This window comes from Camelus bactrianus, chromosome 35 (genome assembly GCF_048773025.1).
Source record: "Camelus bactrianus isolate YW-2024 breed Bactrian camel chromosome 35, ASM4877302v1, whole genome shotgun sequence".
In the NCBI taxonomy this organism is placed as follows: domain Eukaryota; kingdom Metazoa; phylum Chordata; class Mammalia; order Artiodactyla; family Camelidae; genus Camelus; species Camelus bactrianus.
Genome location: NC_133573.1, coordinates 17,169,373 through 17,193,837, shown reverse-complemented (window position 1 = coordinate 17,193,837; position 24,465 = coordinate 17,169,373). Strand labels below are relative to the sequence as shown.

Genomic DNA, 24,465 nt, shown 5'->3' with positions numbered 1-24,465 from the left:
TTTTTATGGGTGACTTGTATTCCATTACATACATATGCTACATCTTCTTTATCCTTTCATCTATTGATGTGCACTTAGGATGCTTCCATGTTTTGGCAACTATAAATAATGTTGCTGTTAATAGTAAGGTGTATGTATCTTTTTGAATTAATGTTTTTGTTTTTCTCAGATATATGCCCAATAGTGGAATTACTGGGCCATATGGTGGTTCTATTTTTAGGTTTTTGAGAAACCTCTATATTGTTTTCCATAGTGGCTGCACCCATTTACATTCCCACCAACAGTGTACAAGGGTTCCGTTTCCTCTACATCCTTGCCAACATCTGTTACTTGTGTTCTTATTGATGATGGCTCTTCTGACAGATGTGAGATGGTATCTCATTGTGATTCAGATTTGCTTTTCCCTGAAATTAGTGATGTTGAGCAACTTTTTTGTTCCTGTTGGGCATCTACATTTCCTCTTTCAGAAAAATGTCTGTTCAGTTCTTCTGCCCATATTTTAAGTAGGTTGTTTGTTTGCTTTTTAACTGAAGTACCATTGATTTAAAATGTTGTATTAGCTTCTGGTGACAGCATGGATGGATTTGGAGGGCATTAGGCTAAGTAAAATAAGTCAGACAGAGAAAGACAAATACTTTAAGATATTACTTACATGTGGAGTCTAAAAAAGTACAACAAACTAGTGAATATAACAGAAAAGAAACAGAGTCACAAATGTAAAGACGGAACTAGTGGTTACCAGTGGGGAGAGGATAAGGGGAGGGGCAATATGGAGGTGGAGGATTAAGAGGTACAAACTATCAAGTATAAAATAAGCTACAAGGATGTACTGTAACAACATGGGGAATAGAGCCAATATTTTATAATAACTATAACCCTTTAAAAATTGTGAATTACTATATTATTTACCTATAACATATAATATTGTACATCAACTACACTTCAATTTTAAAAATATGATATTGTAAAATAAATACATAAATAAATTTTAAAAATGAAAAAACAGATGAATGGATAAAAAGGAAGTGGTATATCTATATACCTATACACAGTGGAATATCACTCAGCCATAAAAAAAGAATGAAGTAATGCCATCTGCAGCAACATGGATGGACCTAGAGATTATCATATTAAGTGAAGTAAGTCAGACAGAGAAAGACAAATATCATAAGATATTGATCATATATGGAATCTTTAAAAATATACACACATTTTATTTACAAACCAGAAATGGACTCATGGACATAGAAAACAAACTGTGGTTACTAGGGGGAAGGGTGAGGGAAGAACAGATTAAGAGTTTGGGATTAACAGATACATGTTATTATATATAAAATAGATAAATAACAAGGACCTACTGTATAGCACAGGGAACATTATTCAATTTTTTATAATGAGAAGCAATGTAAAAGAAACTAAAAAAAAAAAAATGTATGTATGTATATGTATAACTGAATCACTTTGCTGTACACCTGAAACTAACATTGTAAATCAACTACACATCAATTAAAAATAAGAATTAAAAAAAAAGTCTATGACATTTAAGGGTTGGGGTGGGGATGGTTTGGGGCCTAATTCACAATCAAAAATTACAAACCATGTGAAAAAAATGTCTCCTTTTAAGGGAGAGTCAGTAGTTTAACAGAAGAAAACAACCAGGAAAAATATAAAAATAAGCATGTTTTCAATGATTTAAGTGACAAAAGAAGAAACAATCAGTAATGAAAGATCAAAATACTATGAACAAAGGACAAAAGGATTTCAAAACACACAAAAATAGAATTTCTAGAAAAGAAAAATATAAGTTAAAAACTCTATATATATGAATAACTGAATCACTATGCTGTACACCGGAAACTAACATGAAATTGTAAATCAACTATATTGTAATTAAAAACCCTCAATGGCCAGATTAAATATAGAAAATGTGGTTTCAGAAAGATCAGTAAATTGAATGAATGTAGAAGAGGGATTAGAATATGAAAAGATGTTAAAAAATCATGATAGAAAATATAGAAAATAAAAGAAGGTTGAAAATCAACCTGAGAGACGTTTCAGAAGCACTGAATAAAATTAACAATGGATAATTTTCAAGAATTGAAAGATACAAATCTTCAAGATGATGCACACTGAGTATGGAACCAATAAATAAATCCAAATCTCAACATATTGTACTAAGAACAAAGACAATGATCTTTGATCTTAAAATCTTTAAAAATCAATCAGAGAAAATATAGAGCACCCGTGAGAAGGAGGAAGAGGAGGAGGGAGGCGGGAGAAGGGGACGAGGAAGAGAGGAGGGGGAGGGGAAGAGTAAGAGAGTCTAACGGGAATTTCAATGGCAAAAATAAAGGTCAGGAGAAAATGAAATAATACACAAAGTGTAGTCAGAAAACAGCTGTCAGTACAGAATTCTAAAACGACCTACCTAAATTACTATGTGTGGTGAAGATGAATTCAAGATATTTTTAGACAAAGACAGTCTTTTCCACTCCCAAATCCCAGTGAAAGAACTTCTAAAAGATTTACTTTGGCAAGAAAGTAAAGTCAAGAGGAATGAGTGGGCTAAAATTCTACAGTGAGCAAAGAAATTGATAAACGTTGGTAAATCCAGGTCTAACTGCGTGTACAAATAGCAAAGATAAGTAGCTGGGAGTGGGAGGTTACAGAATGGGAGAGTAGTAAGATCTGTGGTTTAGTTAATAATAGCGTATCCACACCAATTGCCTTTTGTGATAATGTACTTTGGTTAGATAAGATGTTCTCATTGGAGGAAGCAAAATGGATGATTTAGGAGAATTTTCTGTACTTTTTTTTAAACCCCTGTGAGTCTCACACTGTTTCAAAATTTAAAACATTTTAAAAGTTTATGTGGAATAAACATTAATAAGTTTTATCTAGTAATAAGTCTTCTCTAGTAACCTAATAAATTTAATCTAGTCCACACATATAGACCCTGAAGACCCAAATCAAAGATTATTCTGTTCAAGAACACATGGGAGTTTACAAAAACTGACTATGAACTAGACCGTGAAGAAAATGTCAATAAATTACAACCCCCAAAATTTTATATGATCACAGAGCCGTGAAATTAAAATCAATAGTACCTCCCAATTATTTAGAAACTAAAAAACAAACCAAACCCCCAACACCGAAACTTCCAGCACTACAATCACACACACACATACACACATATACGCATTTTTAAACAGCTAATGGGCCACAAAAGAATCTCAATGGAAATAAAAAATGTTTAGAATTGAATTATATGAAAATATTACATAACAAAACTTGGTGGCAGGTTCACAGTTTCAATTCCACCTTTTATTTCTGTAAGCCTGTTAAAGCAGATTCACTTTAATATCATACCCATTAATTCCACCATCTAAAGCTCCTGGTGGGATATAATTCTGAATTTCAAACTCAGCTGGGGGATCCTTGATCAGCCTGGAAAGGGGGACTTCTCTATAAAGAGGATTTACATTTGCCTCTATCAGACATCCAGGAATATTAGTAACTTGGGACCACTTCATGATAATTTCTTAGATCAATTTCTTAATTTCCCACACAGGCAGCAATGAATTGATAACTGAATCCCAGATCTTTATGACAGCAGGTCATAGTAGCCCTGATTCTTAGAAATACCCCTACCACCAAGTGTCCAGGCAAAAAAATTATTCTGTCATCTTCCTTTGCTGGCAAATAGATTATTTTCCTAGTCTTCCCAGCTCTGAGGAAATCACTGCCTAGAGCATGTGTTTTTAAGTTGGCCAAATTATTATCTCTGCACTTGTTTCCTCTCCTGCCTAATTAGAAATGTAATGTTTATCTTTTAAGATCATTGAGAGCATAATAACCACACTCAGCAAACAGTTGCCTAGTATTTTCTTATTTCCAGCCTAATGATTAAATTGGATTTTATCAGAGACTGTAGATGTGACAATTAGTAGAAAAAATACATATATAAAATTATGATTGTGTAGAAGTAATAAACTTTGAATATTGGTTTATTACTTAAAGAAAATTACAATAATATACAATCTCCTGTATATGCATATGATTAGGCAAAGAAAATATAAATGTACTGGGAGTGAAATAAACCACGGAAGCATAATGACTTGGTGGCAGGAGACCTGGGTTCTAGTCTTGCTTCTGTGTCACTCTAAAAAAGTTAATGCCTCTCTGGGCTGAAATTTCCAGGATGCAAAAATTAAAAGGGGGATTTTGATCATCACTAACATCCCTGATCTCTCTCACAACCTGTGATTTCCTGTGTTTACTCCATTTTTCTTTATGGTTTAACTGTACATCACTAAATTATGTTTCACGAACTCTGGTATTTGTTATAAGATGATTTGTGATCATAACGTGATACTCTTGGAAGGAAAATTGGTTTCTACTTTATTTTTATCCAAGAGAAGTGAGAAAGGAAAAAAGAGGAAGACGGGTAACTCAGCAATCAAACAGGAAAATGATAATCATGCACCCTGGCTTTTTGTAGCTTCTTTTAGCGTTTTTAGAAACTGCTTCACCGAGATCATTTACTTTAACCTCAAAGAAACACAGGATCTGCGGGGAGGTGTTCCTAAGTGTCGTGCTGGTGACATGGAGGCCCGATAGGGTTGCATGGTTTTTCTTGGTTTAACTGAGTTACTAGCTGCTATTACCAGCTAGAGTCTAAACCTCCTGCCTCCCAGTGCAGGGATCTCCCGAGAAGAATCCCCACCAGAAACCAGCTCAGAAATACTATAAATGGAAAAAAATGACTAAGATAGCTTGCTATCTACAACTTAAGGTTATCTACTGGAAATATCCCTGATGGCTCATAGGGTCACGGACTTCCAGCACCTTGATGGCTTGCCTTCACCTCCTTACCCTCATCAGGCTCCATCCGGTGCACCATCTTATTCCCTGGACTCGTTCCTATAATTTCCATGACATTGGGAAAGCAGCTGCTGATCACACGTACACCACAGAGGGAATACGCAGAGAGAGCTTGAGGGACAACAATGATACAAAACTGCCGCAATAAGCCACCAAACATTTAAACAGCTGAAGCACTTGGCTCCTATGACAGCAATCAGGGACTTTCACAGACAAAAGTAAAGCTCAGTATGTCACATCCCCATTTGCTGCCCTGAAGCCATCATGTGTGTTCTTTTACTCACTTTCTGGCAGCCTGTTTCTACTTCCACTATTCCTGAAGTTTGGGCTTGTGATTTCGTCTTACAGATGTAGCCAAGAGGCCGTTCGCAGGCCCGATCTGCCCAATACCCATCCTGCAGAAAGCAAAGAGAAAAAAAAAAACAAAAAACAAAAAAACCCTTAATGATTATCAGTTGTTTGCCTTTGGTGGTATTTTCTTGTAAGAGTGACTCCGACATGGAAAACAAAGATTTGAAGTTATGAAGAGAAAGTGGCATCTTTGAAAAGGAAAGGTAAACGGATATTTTACAAGGAAACTGCAAATCTGACTCTGGCTACAGAGATGTGAAAAGAGATTGCAGCCCCAGAGTGCTTTTATATCTTCGCTATCAAGCCACTAAGAGAGGACTCTAGAGAGAAAATAAAAATGCTTGTAAGCCCCTAAGTGATGGTTCCAACAGAAGGTTTGCAGGCAGCCTCCTCGCCTACACTGACAGTCACCTGTTTTCAAGTTAACTGAGTATCTATAAAGCCATCCAGGAAGAACTCCTCCGTGCAACATGCCCAACCTGAAAACACACATGAAACCAGTCTTCTTTCCTCCCTTCCTCCTATTTCTATTGATGAGTGTCCTCCTGGATCTAAGGTACCATCTCTCACTCAACTTCAGAGTCTGCCTTTCCTCCTTCCCTAGAGATTTCACCTTAAAATGACCTCTCCTCTCCTTCCCTTACCTGCTTTACCCCTTGAAAACTGTCTTCAATTTTGTCTGCCTCTTATTTACAGAACAGAGACAGATTCACAGACATAGAAAACAAACTTACAGATACTAGAGGGGAAAGGCGGTGGGAGGGATAAATTGGGAGGTCCAGATTTGCAGATACTAACTAATATATATGAAATTGATAAGCAACAAGGACCTACTGAATAGCGCAGGAAACTATATTCAACATCTGGTAATAGCCTATAATGAAAAAGAATATGAAAAAGAATATATAAGTGAATCACTATGCTATACACCAGAAACTAACACAACATTGTAAATCAGCTATACTTCAATTAAAAAATATATATATATATAGTCTGCCTCTAATTCCTCATCTCTCATTTGGTGTCACCCCACTACAACCTGGTACTCAACTCTCCAGCCAGAGTACTATTTATAAATTGCAGATTTAGTTTTGCTACGCCCAGGCTAATGCATGTTTTCTCATTGCCAGTATTCCTTCTACTCACCCATCTATCTCTGACTTCACACTTCCAGCCATACCGTCCTTTTAAGTTTTTACATGTACGATGCTCTCTGGTTTCCTTTTCCCATGACAGACTTCTGCCTGTTCTTTTAATAACTAATACACACTCTTTCTTAAGCTTTCGATTTATCACAACAAAAGCAACCACAATGACAGCAACAGTACCTTATACTCATTGAACAATACATTTGGGTCAGGGTCAGGCACTGCACATGTTATATGCATTAACCCATTTAATCCTTATACCCACCATGTGAGCTGGGTACAATCATTATGCCCATTTCACAAAAAAGGAAATAAGCCATGCATCAAAACCCAGCCTGCTAACCACCATGTTCATCGTCTGTAGAACAAAAGACAATCTGACGGTATGCTTCAGTTGCTAACGTGCTATTTAAGACATGGAAGCCATCTTTTCATATTTGACACCTCCATGTAACCTAAACAAACAAACGTTAACTCTCCAAGCACAGATTCTAAGCTGTAGGACCCAGAGTAGATCTAACCAGGTCTACATTCACTCAGAGAAACCAGCTGAAAGTAGAACCAAAGTTCTGAACTGAATAATCAAGCCATTTAAACATATGGCACCACTGAGAACCAAGCATAAGAACAATATGAGTATTTGTTAAGGGTTAATTTCATCTTTGAACTGAAAGTTTCTGTCTGTTGCTTTTCTGGTCCTCTTGAAAATCTGACTTTGCTAGACAATTGAGACTCAAGAAACTGAATCTGAATTTTAGTTCAACCTTCATCTGTATCACTTCACCTAGAATAGAAATGATGGAAACAATGCTTTGTAATAAATGGGACAGAAGGAAACTTTCCCTGTGGCTTTTGCTAACCATCAGTAATTAAAGCTGCCTTACTTTGCCTTTCATCACCGCACAGTCTTCCTGCCTATTGTTTTCATGGCTTGGTTCTCCACGAAGCCATTTGGTAAATGTTACAGGGGTGCCATCACTCCATTCAAAGTACATCTGAATCTTGATGTCGTTTAAGCCAATCCACAACTCATCATTTGGCTCTAAACAGGAAGAAAAACACAGATGCAATTTACACGAAGTTTTCTTTCCAAAGATCAGAAGGTTATCAAGAAAGGAAGACCCCTTCTTTATCAACAACTCCCTGGACGTATAATTATCATCAAAGACCATCCTCTTGAGTGTCAATCTGATCTACATGCTGTAGACTGAGGTTTGTTGTCAATTTCAGCATACAACGTGTAATGTAGTCTTCACATTTTCAATGTGACGGTACTCTTTTGTTGGGCTACTGCAAATTCTATCTCCTGGGGGTTGTTAAAGTGAAACTGAAGTAGGTCTATCACTACCCTCTATCTTGTGAAGCTGCTTTTTTGTTTAAAATAACCCACCATACCAGCCACACTCGTGGTGCTGAAAATACTGTAGCTTATTTATGCATAAACCTGTTTGACAACTGTTAAATTTTATGAAGGTTTTGAAATAGTAAAAATTAAAAGATGCTTCTATTTTACTGATGATGTTATCAAGAACATTCTAGGTGTTTTTGTTAAAGCTGAATCACTGTAATAGGAGTGAAAATGATCTATATAGTGAGAAGATATATAAACTGAACGGTTGAGCTGTCTCCTGGCATTTACCACTTATTTACTAGTCTATAAATATAAATGAATCGGCCCCCATTTTCACCACAAAATACCAGAAAAACCCAAATAACAAACAAAAATTAAAATAAAAACAACCAGATATGGATGTAAAAGGTGATCATTTTGTTTCAAAATTCTAGGAAGAGCATTATTGACTTTATTAGTAGTTATCATTCTAAAAATTCTAAGGAAGTAAACAATGGGACAAAATTGAAGGCTTGAGATTTCAAGGCTGAAAACCTACACATTTCCATATTTCTTTAAAAAATTGAAAGACTACACAATTCGATACCTATTTAAGTTCTATCTAAGTTGCCCTACTGGGAATTCCATCATAAATACTTGATTGATGTTCTTTAAATAAAATTACTTGCCAAAAGATTGCAAAGATGATGTTGTAGTAGAAAATGAGGAAAAGGCCACATTGCACAGGAATTTCCCTAAACGGCTTCGCCTGTTCTTCCTAAAAGTTGTCACTCAACTTCGCTTTTGGAGAAGTCCCTGCCTGGCCCAGTGCCAGCCCCACCAGATGTTTCCAGCACCATGAAGCGTGAATGGCATTGCTGGGACAATCCCTTTTCCTTTCACTTATTTTGCTAGATCATGGTCTTTTGAGCAGCAAATACAGGCTTCAAAATGACCTCATGTACCCCTCAATGGTTTGAGGTTCAAGATTAACGAAAACCCAAGTTCTCAAGTCCCATGATTATAATAAAACATGAAGAGTTTCTGGTTTTTTGTAGCTTCTTTTAGCGTTTTTAGATATATATATCTATGAATGATTCAAAAAGACACATAAACCCCAATGTTCATAGAAGCATTATATATAGTAACCAAGATATAGAAGCCACCTAAATGTCCATTGACAGATGACTGGATAAAGAAGCTGTGGTTTATGTATATACAGTGGAATACTACTCAGCCATAAAAAAGAATAAAATAATGCCATCTGCAGCAACATGGATGGACCTGGAGATTATCATTCTAAGTGAAGTAAGCCAGAAAGAAAAAGAAAAATACCATATGATATCACTTATATGTGGAATCTAAAAAAAAGAACACAAATGAACTACTTATTTTTTATAACAAATGATTGATTTCTTAAATATGTGTGAGCACATCTGACTGTCCTTTATGATTGGATTACTGCATTCTGCTGATTCTTATTTTGTGGTTGGCTTTATTCCTTTGATAACTATGTAAGTTTAAAAAGTTAAAGCTCTAAACTGTTCTTAGAAACAATGAACAGTACACATACGTAAATTTTAAAACAGTTTTATGTCTCAATAGGTTGCTTTTCCTAGAATAACTTTTGTTTACCCAAAAAATAAAAATTAAAATAAAAACAAAAAAAATTTTTTTCCTTACTAAACTGTTATCCCCCTCCAGGTTTTGTACTTTATTCACACAACCTTGATTCTACAAAAATATATAAGATGGAAGCGTAAAGTTGTTAGACTGAATTTTATAAAACTGTTAGGGAAGCTGTCTTAGTTGATGGAGTCAGAAAGCATATGTGTAGGTCTCAATTTGTCTGTATTTCTGTGATTAACACGGAAGATATCATCTCAACTAGCTAACAAAAGGCTTTCTCAGCTTTTAACTTAGCAACAATAATTTTAATTTTGTAACATTTCTTTATCAATATTATTTGAATTGCTTTAAATAAATAAATCCTCATTGATAATAAAAACAGGAAGCTTTCCCTAGTGAAAATTTACTGATTCTCCAGCTGAGTTTAAAAGCAAACTTTGTCATCCAAATTCCCACAATAACTACAGCGATAAATCTATAAGGTTCTCCTATGACTAGACCATATTCTATAAAGTAGAGCAAAATTTGCATGTTAACCCTACAGGCTCCTAACTCGTGTTTTCCACTGATTCATTTGCAAACTTCATTACTACTGTATCACATTGTATATGTCATGGTATTATTCAGATATATCAGGGTCTTTTTATTTTAGATATATCAGTTTTGATAACATTATTATTGTGTAGTCCAAATGCTCCAGGATAGGTACATATAGAATAATCAAGAAATCATTTATGGAAGAATATGAAAATAAATATACATATGTATATGTGTGACTGGGACATTGTGCTGTACACCAGAAATTGACACATTGTAACCTCTAAAAACATCATTTATGGGCTATATCTGAATGTCGTCTCCCTACTAAGCTGAGGTAAGCAGAGCAGAAATGATTCCATTTGGCACAGATGCTAAAAGTAGCAGTGTTGGGGAACTTTTACATCTCTTTCAGAGACTATTCTGTTTTTCTTGTCTATTTGTTCATTGTGTTTTCTTCTCCCCTACCCCCACTCTATCAATTTTCAGGCAGTAAGTGTCAGGAAGCAGTCCCCACCATCATCACCATCCATTTCCTCTTGTTTTGCTCTCTGGAAATGAACAGCTGCAACCAATCAGCATTCTCATCAGTAGAAGCAGAAAAGGATCATCATTGAATCAGCAAGGGTGGCTGAGTGCCAAGTACCACCGCATCTTCCTCCCCTCCTCCTCTTCCAGATCAGCATCCCCAACTCACCTTACCCACTTGTTACATGTTTCTGATAGGCCTTGACAATATTTTAGTGACTATGATTTCTATACACTTCTTAAATTATAGTCCTAAAATTGAGACACCAATTTCTTAAAAAGGCTTAACCCAACATCTAATGATGCCAATCAAATATCTTATTTCTTTCACTGCTTATCATTTGAGCAGCATTAGCTAGGTTAATAAAGTAAATAAAATCCTAAGTATGAGATGGTTCATTTAGAGACCTGTCCTGTGAGACCAAATACAAGCCTTATAAGAGAAAATACATTCACGTACACACATAATTCCAAAAAGTGAAATATTGTTGACAAATTTAAGGTAGGCTGCTGTGAATCCAGATTATATAGAAAAATAGTAGAAAAATAATTTTGAAACTATGCATAAGTTGATTCCATGTTAAAAGAAAAATCAGATATTCTCTTAGTGATAAAAATTCTTTAAACTACTCTACAGTTTTTATATTGGAGGCATGATTAATATTTGTTACTGAACTGCTCATTGAACTAGTAATTTGAATTTTATTAGATTTCACACTTGCAATTAAATTCTCCAGAATCAGAAAGACGAGAGACAAGCATATGTCTGATGGAAGTTCTTACCGTATCCCAGCTGGGAGATGATAAAGTCAAATTCCTCAATGCTGTGGATACTAGCAAGATCTCCACCTTCCTTCCTACAGGCAGTCAAGGCATCTCTTTGAATTTTCTTTTCTTCTCTGTAAATCCTGTAGCAGTTGCCTGTGTATGGCCACCACTGGCTCGGACAGTTAGTAGGTGTATCACTTTCTAGGGAAAAAAAAAAAAAAGAATTTGAAAAACATTTAAAGGGAAAGAGTTTTTTTTTAATTGTAACAATATTTTCTACCATTCTATATGTGAAACAGTTCATAGTTATAAGCAAATACAGTGAATATTTATTTTCCATTGTTTTCACCTAGACAGCCACAAAAGATAGACTAGATCGTGTTCACTTTTGGACTAAAATGTATATGAAGCCACCTTTCATTTTAAAATAAAGCTAAATGACAAATCTCTTTTTTTGATTGTACCTACAACAAGGCCACACTAAGATACAATAGACTGTTTCATTTTATCCACATTTGATCATCGGCAAACCTGAACTAAGCATGTTATGTAAATGCAGAGACGCAAACGGTTTGGCATATAATGTATTCCTGAAAATATTTCATTTTGCTTCCATTCTATGGAAAAATTAGAGGCAGGGCAAGACTCATCAGACAGCAGGAGAAAGATTCTGTTGAGACAGGGAACGGAATGAGTGGAGGGCAGGGGGCCACCAAGGAGCTTCTGAAACCACAGCGGTGTGAGCCGGCTACCTGGGCCCCTGAACTGACCCACTGCCATTGACTTGCTCCCAAAAGATGATGTTATATTGCCAAAGTCACAAGGATTTAGATTTAGAAGTCTTGAATGCAAAACCTGAATTTGCCACAAGTTGTACGATCTTGGACAAGTCACATTACATGAACCAAATTATCCATATATGTAAAAAAATGTAAATAATATTAATGCAAATATGACTATTAAACTACCCATCCTCACTGTGTTGTTAAAACATTTGCGATCACATGCTGTAAATCACAAACAGGACAATTACTATTTAATCAAACCCATAATAGTGACTGACATCATAATTACTGCTACTAATAATTATGGTCAAATTTCATGACCTTGATTATACATTAGAAACATCTAGTGTAATAGAAATGAGCTGGGGAAAGTGGTGGGAATGACATTTGAAGGCAAGAGACTCACTTTATTCAGCCCCGTATGCCCTAAAACAGCAGAGCGCCTGGCACATGATAAGTGTAATGAATGTTGGTCAAGGGAATAATGTGAAGTTATATTTGATATACAGTAGCTTATTATGACCATTTTATGGGTACTGTTTCAAACAGCAATTTTGCAATGTACCTTGCTTAAAGAGAAGCTATATTGTTGACAAACACTATTTCAGCCAGGTGACCAAGGTCAACACTAAGGTCATAAATCACGCTGACGATATGTACCCTTGATATGATGTGATGAGAATGATATTTCACCCGTGCAATCTTTCTCCCTGAAATTCTACCCATGAGAAAAATATCAGACAAAAAAAGGGGTATCTTACAATATACCCAATCACTACCCCTCAAAACTGTCAAGATCGTCAAAAACAAACAAGTCTGAGAAACTGTCACAGCCAAGAAGAGCCTAAATTTAGAGACAAGCCAGCTAAAGTCATGTGGTATCCTGGATGGGATCCTGAAACAAAAGCACACTAGGAAATCTGAATAAACTATGGACTTTAGTTAATAATGTATCAATATTTTTTCATTAATTATAACAAATGTATCATAGTAATGTGACATATTAACAACAGGGGAAACTAGGTGTGCAGGTGCATAGTACTATCTTCTCAATTTTACTGTAAATCTAAAGCTGTTCTAAATATAAAGTTTATGTTTAAAAAAGAGAGAGAAGCTACATTGCCAAATGAATGTCAACTTCTATATTTAAGTTTGATATGAAACATTCTCAAATGTGCTGCCTTAGCAAAGGTTCAATATTGGGTACCTTTGGTACCCATTTAATGTATCAGTCCCATATTCTCTTAAGGCTGGGACTATCTACACCTTTGGATAAGCCCAGGATTCTGCACACAGTCATTCAAGGAAATAGGCAGTCATGATATCCAAACCCTGTATTATTATAATAGAAAAATGCATATTGTTAGAAAGTCTATGCCTTCTGTACAAGTTCCAGTGGTTCCAAAAACAAAAGTAAATGTTAGTATAACTCTGGAGCCCTCTGGTGGGATATTTCAATTTTGCAGCCCAGGAAGCTGAAAATAATGCCAGCAAAGGTTGAGGGCTTCAAAAAACAAAATAGATGAGCTTTAAAAAGATTTCAAAACATGAAAACAACAAATGAAGGGGAGTTTCCTGGGGCAGCCACAAAAGATGGCTGGTCCCTCCAGAGCAACACTGTCCTATTGAAAAATATTGTAATCCACAAATGTAAGCCACACGCATAATCATAAATTTGCTAGTTGCCATGTTAAATGTAAATAAAAAGAAATGAGTAACTTTAATTTTAATAATATAGCTTATTTAACCCAACAGATTGAAGATATCATCATTTCAACATGTAATCAATAAAAAAAAAATGAGATAGTTTACTTTTTTTTCATGCTGTGTCTTGGAAATCCAGCATCTTTGACCCTGATAGCACATTTATGTTGGAACAAGCCACATGTCATGTGCTCAATGTGTCAACATGGGGTTAATGGCCACTGAACTCAACAGTGTGGCTCTAGAGATCCAGGGTTTATGGACAAAGAGGGTGGCACTGAAGGAACAAACAGGGTACAACATGGAACCCTGGCCCAAGAGAGTCACCAATCGTGTGTGCTTCATAATCTTAACTCTGATATACTTTTCCAAGCTCTTGTTTATTTGAGTTTGTAGGTAAGATAGAATGATTAATCCAGGAAGCATGGAGAAATTCAAAACCCAACAAGAAATGAAGGTTAGCAAATGAAACAAGGTGAGGCATGTAACCAAAGAGGACCCCCTGGGGCCTTCCCGGGACAGTTATATTGAATGCTGCCACTTGTAGAAAACAGATAAAAATAATCATAAATGTGTATTTACATATTCATAGAATAACTAGGTAAGGATATACACCCAGACATAGTAATTCAGAGAGGGGAACAGCATATTTGAAGTAAGAGAGGTTGGAGGAAATTATTATTGTGTATCATACCATACCTTTTCACTTTCTAGCCACATCAATCATATTTTTAAATAAATGAAATTGTTTTTAAAAGTCAAGGAGAAAAAAGTCAAGAATGCTGCATCATCAGATTTCCCAAGCAGAATACGTATGTACACACATAAATCCCTCTGACATACTAAGTGTTCTCCAAAAATAGCTAATGGGGAAAAAATGTAGCTAATTTGTTTTTTATCAATTTGAAGAAAGAATGCATTCTTGCCCAAGTAGTTGAAATCATCTACAAAATTATAAATTGCATTTTCCCCGCTGGTCTAGCCTGTATACAAAATTCAGTTACTACTTCTGGGATGTTTTATTCCATTTCTGTGAAGACTTCAGTGTACGATGTTAAACTGAATAGCTCTGGAGCCCAGACAGGTCATTAAATAGTGAGGACATAATAAACACATCCCTTTCAGATATTTATTTCCCAGCCTGGATTCCAGGGCTGTCACAGGTGCAATTTTTTTTATATCCTCTGAATAGCTCTTCTCTCATCTAGAACATGTGAATAACAATACCTACCTCAGACGGCTGCCGTGAAGATAAAATTTTTACTAATGTTCTGTGAAAGGTTTTGCTCATGCCTGAGAGCTAGAGAATATTCAGGAAATGTTAGCAACCAGGAGGAGCAGCCAACAAAAAAGAACTTTGTAGGAATATCATTAAACGGACCCCATACATGAGCAACAAAACCCGTCACTGAATACAGTTAGGACTAGGTTGTAATTTTATCTTTAACTTATCTTTCATGCACTTCAGATCAAACAGATCACTTACTTACCTGAGGGGATAACAAAAGAATTCAAAGTTGTGTTGCCCTTTTTACAAATATAGCCTAGTTTCTGAACACACTGCAGATTTTCCCATTTAGCACTTTTCCCAGGGTTTAGTGACACACAGCTTTTCCCCGGTTCTGCTGAAGGACTTCCTTTGGGGAAAAGAAAAAATAAAAGCGGGATTGTTACAGGGATTACAAGCAGACAGCCTCCAGCAGCCCCACGTGTTCATCCTTGGCATTTATTGGATCCCCACTTGCTCTTTTGCTATATATTCACCAATAAATATTTACTGACTGCAGAGCAAGAGACACGTTGGGTGTCTATTTGTTTTCTCATTGTTGGATCATTCCAATATCTAAAATGTTGATTTTATAAGTTGACGTCTTTGAAATAACTTTTTTCCCCCACAATATCAAATAATAGAGCTAGACCTTAAACCTTGACCAGTCCTCACGCTCGGTTATGTTATGTAAGTAGCAAAAGAATACATGATGTTCCAAACCAGTCATGTTAAACATTGTCCAGACCTCCCAAAATATCTCAGTCAAGCAAACTGTGAGGTCCAGACTAGAGAATGTCTGGACATGAAAAATCTTTCCCCAGTTAGAAAGAGGAGGCAGAAAAGAAGGCACTGGAGGGGAGAAAGACAAGGGAAGAGATGTTACAGGTAACACCACGCTACAGTAAATGCAGATAAAGTGCTCTCGGAGCTGAGACTCTTTCTCGAGATTTTCAACTCAACTTATTAAAGAATATTGTTAATAGTTAACCCTCATCTCATAGCTTTTTGGAAGCTGCCTAAAACCCAGATCAAGTCAACTTTCCTAATGCAATCGATACATGCATTGACACCCATATTTTCATGCTTTTTCACCACTTTAACATATAATTTAAATTTTTTTTTAAATTTTTAACGGGGAGGAGGTAATTTCAGGTTTATTTTTTTAAACAAAGATACTAGGAATTGAACCCAAGACCCTGTGCATGCTAGGCATGCACTCTGAGCTATTCCCTTGCCCCCTTAACATATGATTTTAAAATCAGCATTCTAAAAGCTAGCTCCACCTCACAAGACAGGATAATGAGTCACATTTTGTCAATGACTGTTTTGTGACCTCTGACACATATAGACCTGGATCCAGGCCACACTTTCCCTTTCCCGCAAGATGGGAATCACATTACCTGCTCCATAAAGCCTTTGTCAAAATTTTTTGGAAGTTGCTTGAATAGCTCACGAAGAAAAAATTGTTAGTAATCAGGATAAAGATGTTTTTTAATATGTGTTGATATTATGACCAAACTCACAGTGTAACTGAACTAACAGATCAGGTATCAGTACTAAAAAGAAACTTTCTAGTTTCAAGAAACTTTCTAGTTTCAAGAAACAATAATATATTTTATAGCTAATAGTTATTAATGAATATATGAGCTAGTAAATCATAGTTATAGAGTTATTTATCAACAGAACACCATTACCAATTTTAATATATCAAGTAGTTGCCTTTAAATAGTTGCCATAGTTAAATATTCGAATTCATAGTCTATATTATCTGTGTAAAATGTCCTCATTTCAAATATAAATGTATTTTAATAGATGCATTACTTGGTAAGTACTCAATTGAATACTTGATCGAACAATTTATACAATAACAACTTCTAATGTTCCACAAAGTTTCTAATTTTCCTTTGGAGAAACTCTCATATTACTTCAGAAGGTGATTTAATCTTGTACCTACTTCTCAGGAACTTGGCTTAAAAAGAAAAGACATTTCTTTTTCCTTTCTCATTAATAGTCCTATTTTATTCTTCACTGAAGTTAACCCCTCATTTTTCTCACTGAACTCTTAGAATGAAAGTGGTTAAATATTACAATAATAACTTCAAAACTGAGTAATAACGTGGCCTGCCTAACAAGGTACAATAATTAAGCAGCAAAGAATAAACTTTAGTCCCCCAGTAAATGATTATTGTTCTCTAATGGTCTCACAGAGCCAACTGGCATTCTCAAGTTTAATTTGACTGAGTGAATGGTCAGACAAATCAAATTTTTACACGTAAAAAGCACATCTTAAATTCTCTTGCAGCCATGTTTACCTCTCATATTCCAGAGGAGTCTAGTTGACAGCCCTGTAACCATCATGCATTGAAGGACTACACTGAAAGTCAAATTTTCTTAGTAAAATCTAATCAACTTGCAGATACTAATTAGTATATATAAAATAGATAAACAAGTTTATACTGTATAGCGTAGGGAACTATACTCAATATCTTGCAGTAACTTCTGGTGAAAAAGAATATGAAAACAAATATATGTTGCTCCTACATGACTGAGGCATTGTGCTGCACACCAGAAATTGCTACAGCATTGTAAACTGACTGTACTTCAAGAAAAAAATGTTTTTCAATTAAAAAAACTAACAACATAGAGTCTTTAAAAATTCCCTCTCATGTTTCAGCATATACTGAATATTATTTATTTATTTAAAAGTTTTTCTTTTTAATACCGTAAGTTAGTAATATAGAAAATGGAAAGGTTATTTTTTATTGAAGTATAGATGATTTACCAGGTTGTGTCAGTTTCTGGTGTACCACATTGTGATTCCCATACATATATGTATTTATAGTCTTTTTCATTATAGGCTATATTAAGCTATTGAATATAGTTCCCTGTGCTATACAGCAGAACTTTGTGATTTATCTATTTTTATATATAGATATATATAAAATATATATAATAGTTTATATCTGCAAATCCCAAACTCCTAATTTATCCCTCCTCCTCCTTTCCCCTTTGTTTTCTATGTCTGTGAGTCTGTTTCTATTTTGTAAATAAGTTCATTTGTATCATTATTTTAGATTCCACATATGTGATATCATATAATTGTCTTTTTCTGTCTGACTTACTTCACTTAGTATGTTAATCTCTAGGTCCAACCATGTTGCTGCAAATAGCATTATTTCATTCTTTTACACAGCTGAGTAATATTCCATTGCATATACATACATAAACTTCTTTATCCAATCATCTGTCCATGGACATTTAGGTTGCTTCCATGTCTCGGCTATTATGTATAGTGCTGCTATGAACATTAGGGTGCATGTATCTTTTCAAATTAGACTTCCCTCCAGATATATGCCCAGAAGTGGGATTGCTGGATATGTTAACACTATTTTTAGTTTTTTAAGGAAACTTCATACTGTTTTCTGTAATGGTTGCACCAAATTACATTCCCACTAACAGTGCAGGAGGGTTCCCTTTTCTCCACATCTGGAGAGTTTAATTTTCTAAGCCAAATGCAAAAACCATTCAATGGCTTTAAAAAAGAAGTCTGACCATATGAAGAACCACCACATCAGTGTTTTCCACAGCAGAACTAGTAAATGAAGATGTGGCCCATCCTCTCCCACAACTAGGTAGACATCACCAATCCTTAACTGCACTCTTTCTTCATAAATCAAGATTAGTAACAAAATGGGGGTGTGGATAGGGAGTTTAGAATCATATTCAACTCAGTGCCTTAAGCGGCTACTAACAATGGTTGATATGGGCCAATAAGATGAAGATATTTCATCATCACTGGTCCTTTTGTTTACTCTCAATAATTGCCATATTTGCAAAACATCTTTATTATTTAGTCTCCTTTTATGTTCTGTTACCTCAGTGTTATGATAATGTAGAAATAATTAGTTCAGAGCATTTTCTATCCTTCAAAAACCTGTAAAGTTATTGAAGACTTGATCATCCCCTGTTTTTCTACAGATGAACTATGAATTGTCAACAAAACTGCTAATGAATTATTATGCTAGTATGGAATATTAAAATCTGTGACTGATATTATTTTTAGCCCAACTCTATTTGATTCAAAACAGGAGAAAATGGTGTTCCTGTAGACCTTAAGATCATTATAATAGGCAGAAATATTGCAACTATCTCATGGGTCAAGATAATGAGAAATTCTCCAGCCCCACCCCCCTCAAACTTAAATTTATCAAATTCATAATGTGTGTAGATATAAATAAATATTTATAAAATCTTTGAATAAACTATATAGCATTATATATCTTTCATAAATATAAAATCAAATTTTTGAACAAAACACCTAGCAAATGAAGGATGTACCAAGAATATACACTTTAACAGTCTTACATTGATTTGTGTGATAATCCTTCCAGACAAGTCCTTTTCCCAGAAAGCTGGAATAACATTATAGTTTTAGCATATTCAAATCTAGTTGACAGATTTCAAAGCAAGGTGAGAAATGGACTGTATTTGATGAAGTCTCCCAATTCTCCTCTTTGAGAACTACATGTGAGATGATGAAAGTTTCCATGGCATCCAGGTAAATTAAATTTAGATGACTTCAGCCAGCTTAATCCTACCTGGTTAATCAGACAAGTTTTAGCCTACCTGGTAACCAGTTCAGATATCGGAACGGGCTGCCCCCACTCCACTGCCATCCACTGTTGAAACTCAGACTGTTAAGTCCAATCCAGAGTCCTGAAGTCAAGGTATTGGTTAATCCTATATGACAAAAGCAAAAACAAAATGAAACTGACATTCAGAAAAGACAGTGAAATCAAATTCAGAATTAAGTGCTTGAATCAAAAGGTATTAGAGGGAAGTCATGAAACTCGTGCCTAGCACATCTCCTTTGATTCTCCTAACAATCGAAATCGAGTATAACTGTTACCTCCATCGGCAGGTAAAGAGACTGACATGAGGACACAGGTAAACTGGTAACATTCTTGCTAAGGTTCTAATCTAGGTGTGACCAGGGTTCAGCCCCGTCATCTGCACTACTTACTGTAGGATGGAACAAATGTGCTTCCAACTTGGATAAGACTCCAACTATCATCAAATAAGATTTTTTTACTTCACTTTAGAGTAAAAGTGAAATTTATTTTATATTAAAGTCACAGTATTCTATCATGAAAAAGTTTAATAGATATTTCAGTCTATCACTCTAATAAGTTATTACCCTGACCTCATATTTCAGAACTTACATGAAGAATTTTATTTAATGACATTTTTAAAAATCAAATGTTTTCCTCATTAAGATGATGACTAAAATCTGAACACTAAGTGCTTATGCTGCCATGAACAACACTTTATTGAGGCAGTTAATAAATCATAATTACAAGGTTTCAAACTGTATGTAAGGCCTGATGTGAAATTAAAAAAAAACAAAAACAGAAGCAACATGGACTTCAGTCCATGTTAAACACTATTATTATCTATAACTTAAAAAATTTTTTTATTGAAGTATAGTCAGTTTACAATGTTGTGTCACTCTCTGGTGTGTAGCATAATGTTTCAGTCAACCTATAACCTTTAAAAAGCCATGGATTCTCTGCCCTCCCCACATTGTTTTTAGTTGATTAAAAAAGAGTTAAGAAAAAAGAAACTATCCTTTGTGTTAAATAAAATACCAACCTGAAGTGTCTGCACATGCTGGTAAACATAAATAGGCCACTTTATATTTACTGTTCTCAGAGGATAAGACTCCCCAGTCAAATCTTTTCAATGGTGAGAATGACCACTTATTATATTCAGCACACTGTTTTTGCTCATTTTTAATCCTCACAAACTCTGATTAGGTTCTGCCATCTCCACTGTATACACGAGGGACTTGACACTCAAAGAGTTTAGATGTCATGTGCAGAGCTGAAATTTAAACCTAGGTCCTTATAATATCAAATCCCAGACTCTGTAGTTCCGATGTAACCAACTAAGCTATCCAAATTCACTCAAGTTTTCCCCAATTTTTCATTAGCTTCTATATACCCACATTCATGTTACAAATTCAAATGAATGGGGATTCCACTCACTGGATGCCCCCCAAAATCACACCTCACATTTATTGCACTCCAATGCCAAGCACAGATCACTCTCTTAGAGAACATGTAATCTGAATGCTGTCCTTAGCTTTCTCAGCATCTGACAGAGAGGCCCTTGCAGAGGGAGAAGCCACTTGAGGATATTGACTAGGTTGATACTGATTAGGTAGGTTGATGCTTAATGAGCTGGAGTTATTTACTGAGAAGTAAACCTTACTGTATAATTTCTTTAAATAAAATAATAACCATGGGATGAAATTAAATGCTGGCATGTAAAAATCAGTGAAAATTAATTCAGATTCACTTACCTTTATCAAGTGTTCCTAGAAAAAAGAAGTCTGAGTTAGCAGAGCTCTCACACGTGGGTACTTTATATACCTTGGGAGGTTTATATGGTATTTTTCTTTCTCTTTCTGGCTTTGCAAATGGCATTATTCTTTTTCATGGCTGAGTATTATTTCCTTGTATAAATCTATTACAACTTCTTTATCCAATCATCTGTTGATGTGCTGTCTTTTTTTTTTTCTTAATTGAAGTAGAGTTGATTTACAATGATGTCTGTTTGATAACAGCCATTCTAACAAATGAGGTGGTATCTCATGGTGGTTTTGATTTGCCTTTCTCTGATGATTAGTGATGTTGAGCATCTTTTCATGTGTATGGTTTTTTTGGGAAAATGCCTATTCAAGTTGTTCTGGTTTTTTTTTTTTTCCCAGACTTCTGATGCTGAGTTGTATGAGTTCCCTGTATATGTTGAATTTTAGCTCCTTATTGGATATATCATCTGCAAATGTCTTCTCTCATTCAGTAGGCAGCCTTTTCATTTTGTTGATAATTTCCTTTGATGTGCAAACCTTTTTAAATTTGATACAGTCTCATTTGTTTATTTAGCTTTTGTTTCCCTTGCCTGAGGAGATATCCAAAAAATTACTGCTGAGAATGATTCAAAGAGCATACTGCCTGTGTTTTCTTCCAGAAGTGTTATGCTTTCAGGTCTCACATTTAAGTCTTTATTCCATTTTGAATTTATTTTTGTGCCTGGTGTGAGAGAGTAGTCCAGTGTGATCATTTTGCACGTGGCTGTCCAGTTTTCCCAACACCATTTATTGAAAAGGCTGTCTTTTCCCCATTGTATATTCTTGCTTCCTTTGTCATAGATTAACTGACCATATAAGTGTGGGTCCATTTCTGGGCTCTCTGTTCTGTTCCATGAATCTTTGTGTCTGTTTTTGTGCCAGTAGCATATTGTTTTGATTACTATAGATTTGTAATATAGTTTGAAGTCTGGAAAATGTTACCTCCAGCTCTGTTCTTCTCTCTCAAGATTTTTGTGGCTATTCAGTGTATCGTGTGTTTGTATACAAACTTCAGAATTGTTTGCCCTAGTTCTGTAAAAAAAATCCCATTGGTATTTTGATAGGGATTGCCCTGAATCTGTAGATTGCCTCAGGTAGTATCATCATTTAACAATATTCATTCTTCCACAAGAATGTTTCTGTGTCATCTTCAATTTCTTTCATCAATGTCTTATAGTTTTCTGAGTATAGGTCTTCTTACCTTCTTGGTCAACTTTATCCCCAGATATTTTATTCTTTTTGATGTGATTATAAATGGGATTATTTCCTCAGTTTTTCTTTCTGATAGTTCATTGTTAGTGTAGGGAAATCCAACAGATATATTTATGTTAATTTGTATTTTGCAACTGTACTGAATTCATGTATTTGTTCTAAAAGTTTTTTGGTGGCATCTTTAGGATTAGTATCATGTCATCTGCAAATAGTGACAATTTTAATTCTTTTTAATTTGGATTTCTTTCATTTATTTATTCTTATCTAATTGCTATGGCTAAGACTTCCAATACTATGTTGAATAAAAGTGGTGAGAGTTACCATCGTTGTCTTGTTCTTGATCTTAGAGAAAAAGCTTTAAGCTTTTCACCACTGAGTATGATGTTAGCCATGCGCTTGTCATAAACGGCCGGAATTATGTTTAGGTATGTTCCTCTATACCCATTTTGTTGAGAGTTTTTATCATAAGTTAATGTTGAATTTCATTAAATGCTCTTTCTGCATCTACTGAAATGATCATTTGATTTATATTCTTCATTTTGTTAATGTGATGTATCACATTGATTGGTTTGTGGGTGTTGAATCATCCTTGCATTTGAAATAAATCCCACTTGATCATGGTGTGTGATCCTTTTAACATGTTCTCAAATTCAGTTTGCTAATATTTTGTTGAAGATTCTTGCATCTATCTTCATTAGGGGTACTGACCTATAATTTCTTTGAATTCTTAAACACTGTACTAACTTGAAGAATAATTATCTCCATACTTACAGAGGGGTATACCAGAGGAAATGATTCTGAAAGTAGCATTTCAAACATGTCAAATATAGCTGTTCCCAAAAATCAAATTCTCTGGTATTTTTAAAAACGTATAATAAAATAAGCATATCTAAGTTTTTAAAACTCTAAATAATTCACTGACTGTAGGAAGAATTAAATTAGATTTTGCCTGAGATTGCTTAATGAAATTACTGTGTTTGGCATGATGAGAAAAAGATGAAAGGTCTTTAAGGCAATTATCTATTCTTTGACATTCCTCATCTACTCTAGGTACTCCTGGGTTTGTTTTGAAGAATTAAATTAAGTAATAATTCTTAAAACGGGGTCTAGCACACAGTATACGCCCCCCAAAATATAAGCTATTGCAATCACTATTCTTCATGGTGTTACTATTATTATTACTACTCCATGTTGAATTAGGGTTGGCAAAAAGTGTGATTTAGAAACAAAATTCAAACTTTGTGTTAAATATATCACTTAAAGGTAATGAGCACTTTTTTCTCTAATGTGCTTGTAATTTTATAAAGAACCTGACTAAAATTTTTAGTGTTATTATATAAATAATCAGTTCCACATGCTAAAGTTTTTAATTTTTAATTTTCCTGCATGTATTGTCTAAAACAGTTTATACCTACTTTTGACCTTAGTTATAAGAGAAGACGGTTTCATGTCCAATATTACACTGTATCTTTCTTCTCTATCTTGTGGTCCAATTTGTTCTCCAACCAGCACCACAGGAAGCTGGCGAAAACAATCAGAGTAACAAGCCAATTTCACTTCCTCTATCTTATTTCAGTTCTGTAAATATAAATCCTGTGCATACGTGGTTATAAATCTGATTCAGGAATGGAGGATTCAGTAGCGTGTCCCAACGTTTTTGAGGGTAGAAATAGGAGAGAAGATGATGAAATGATCATGGGTGATGGAAGAATTGGCTACTGGGCAGAAGCCGTGAGCCCAGGAGATAATGTGAAATCAGATTGCCAGTTTAGGATAAATTTACTGGAGCAAGGAGCTGTTGACATCTAAATTAAGCGTTTTGTTTAGTGCTTTGGGGACCACCAGATTCCCAGTTACTTTTGAGCGAGACCTGGGCAGAGTGTAATGGAAAGACAGCACTGAATTAC

General features: G+C 35.1%; 1 protein-coding gene across 1 annotated transcript in view; it reads right to left on the bottom strand.

Moving 5' to 3' along the window:
- MRC1 (mannose receptor C-type 1) overlaps positions 1-24,465 on the bottom strand; it is a 90,903-nt gene that overhangs the window by 42,860 nt on the left and 23,578 nt on the right. Inside the window, exons 5-9 of the mRNA XM_074357972.1 lie at positions 19,561-19,674; positions 15,155-15,301; positions 11,191-11,376; positions 7,268-7,425; positions 5,169-5,279 (exon numbers count right to left, since the gene is read on the bottom strand). Of these exons, the coding sequence (XP_074214073.1) occupies positions 5,169-5,279; positions 7,268-7,425; positions 11,191-11,376; positions 15,155-15,301; positions 19,561-19,674 (716 nt within the window). The remainder of the gene's footprint in view (positions 1-5,168; positions 5,280-7,267; positions 7,426-11,190; positions 11,377-15,154; positions 15,302-19,560; positions 19,675-24,465) is intronic.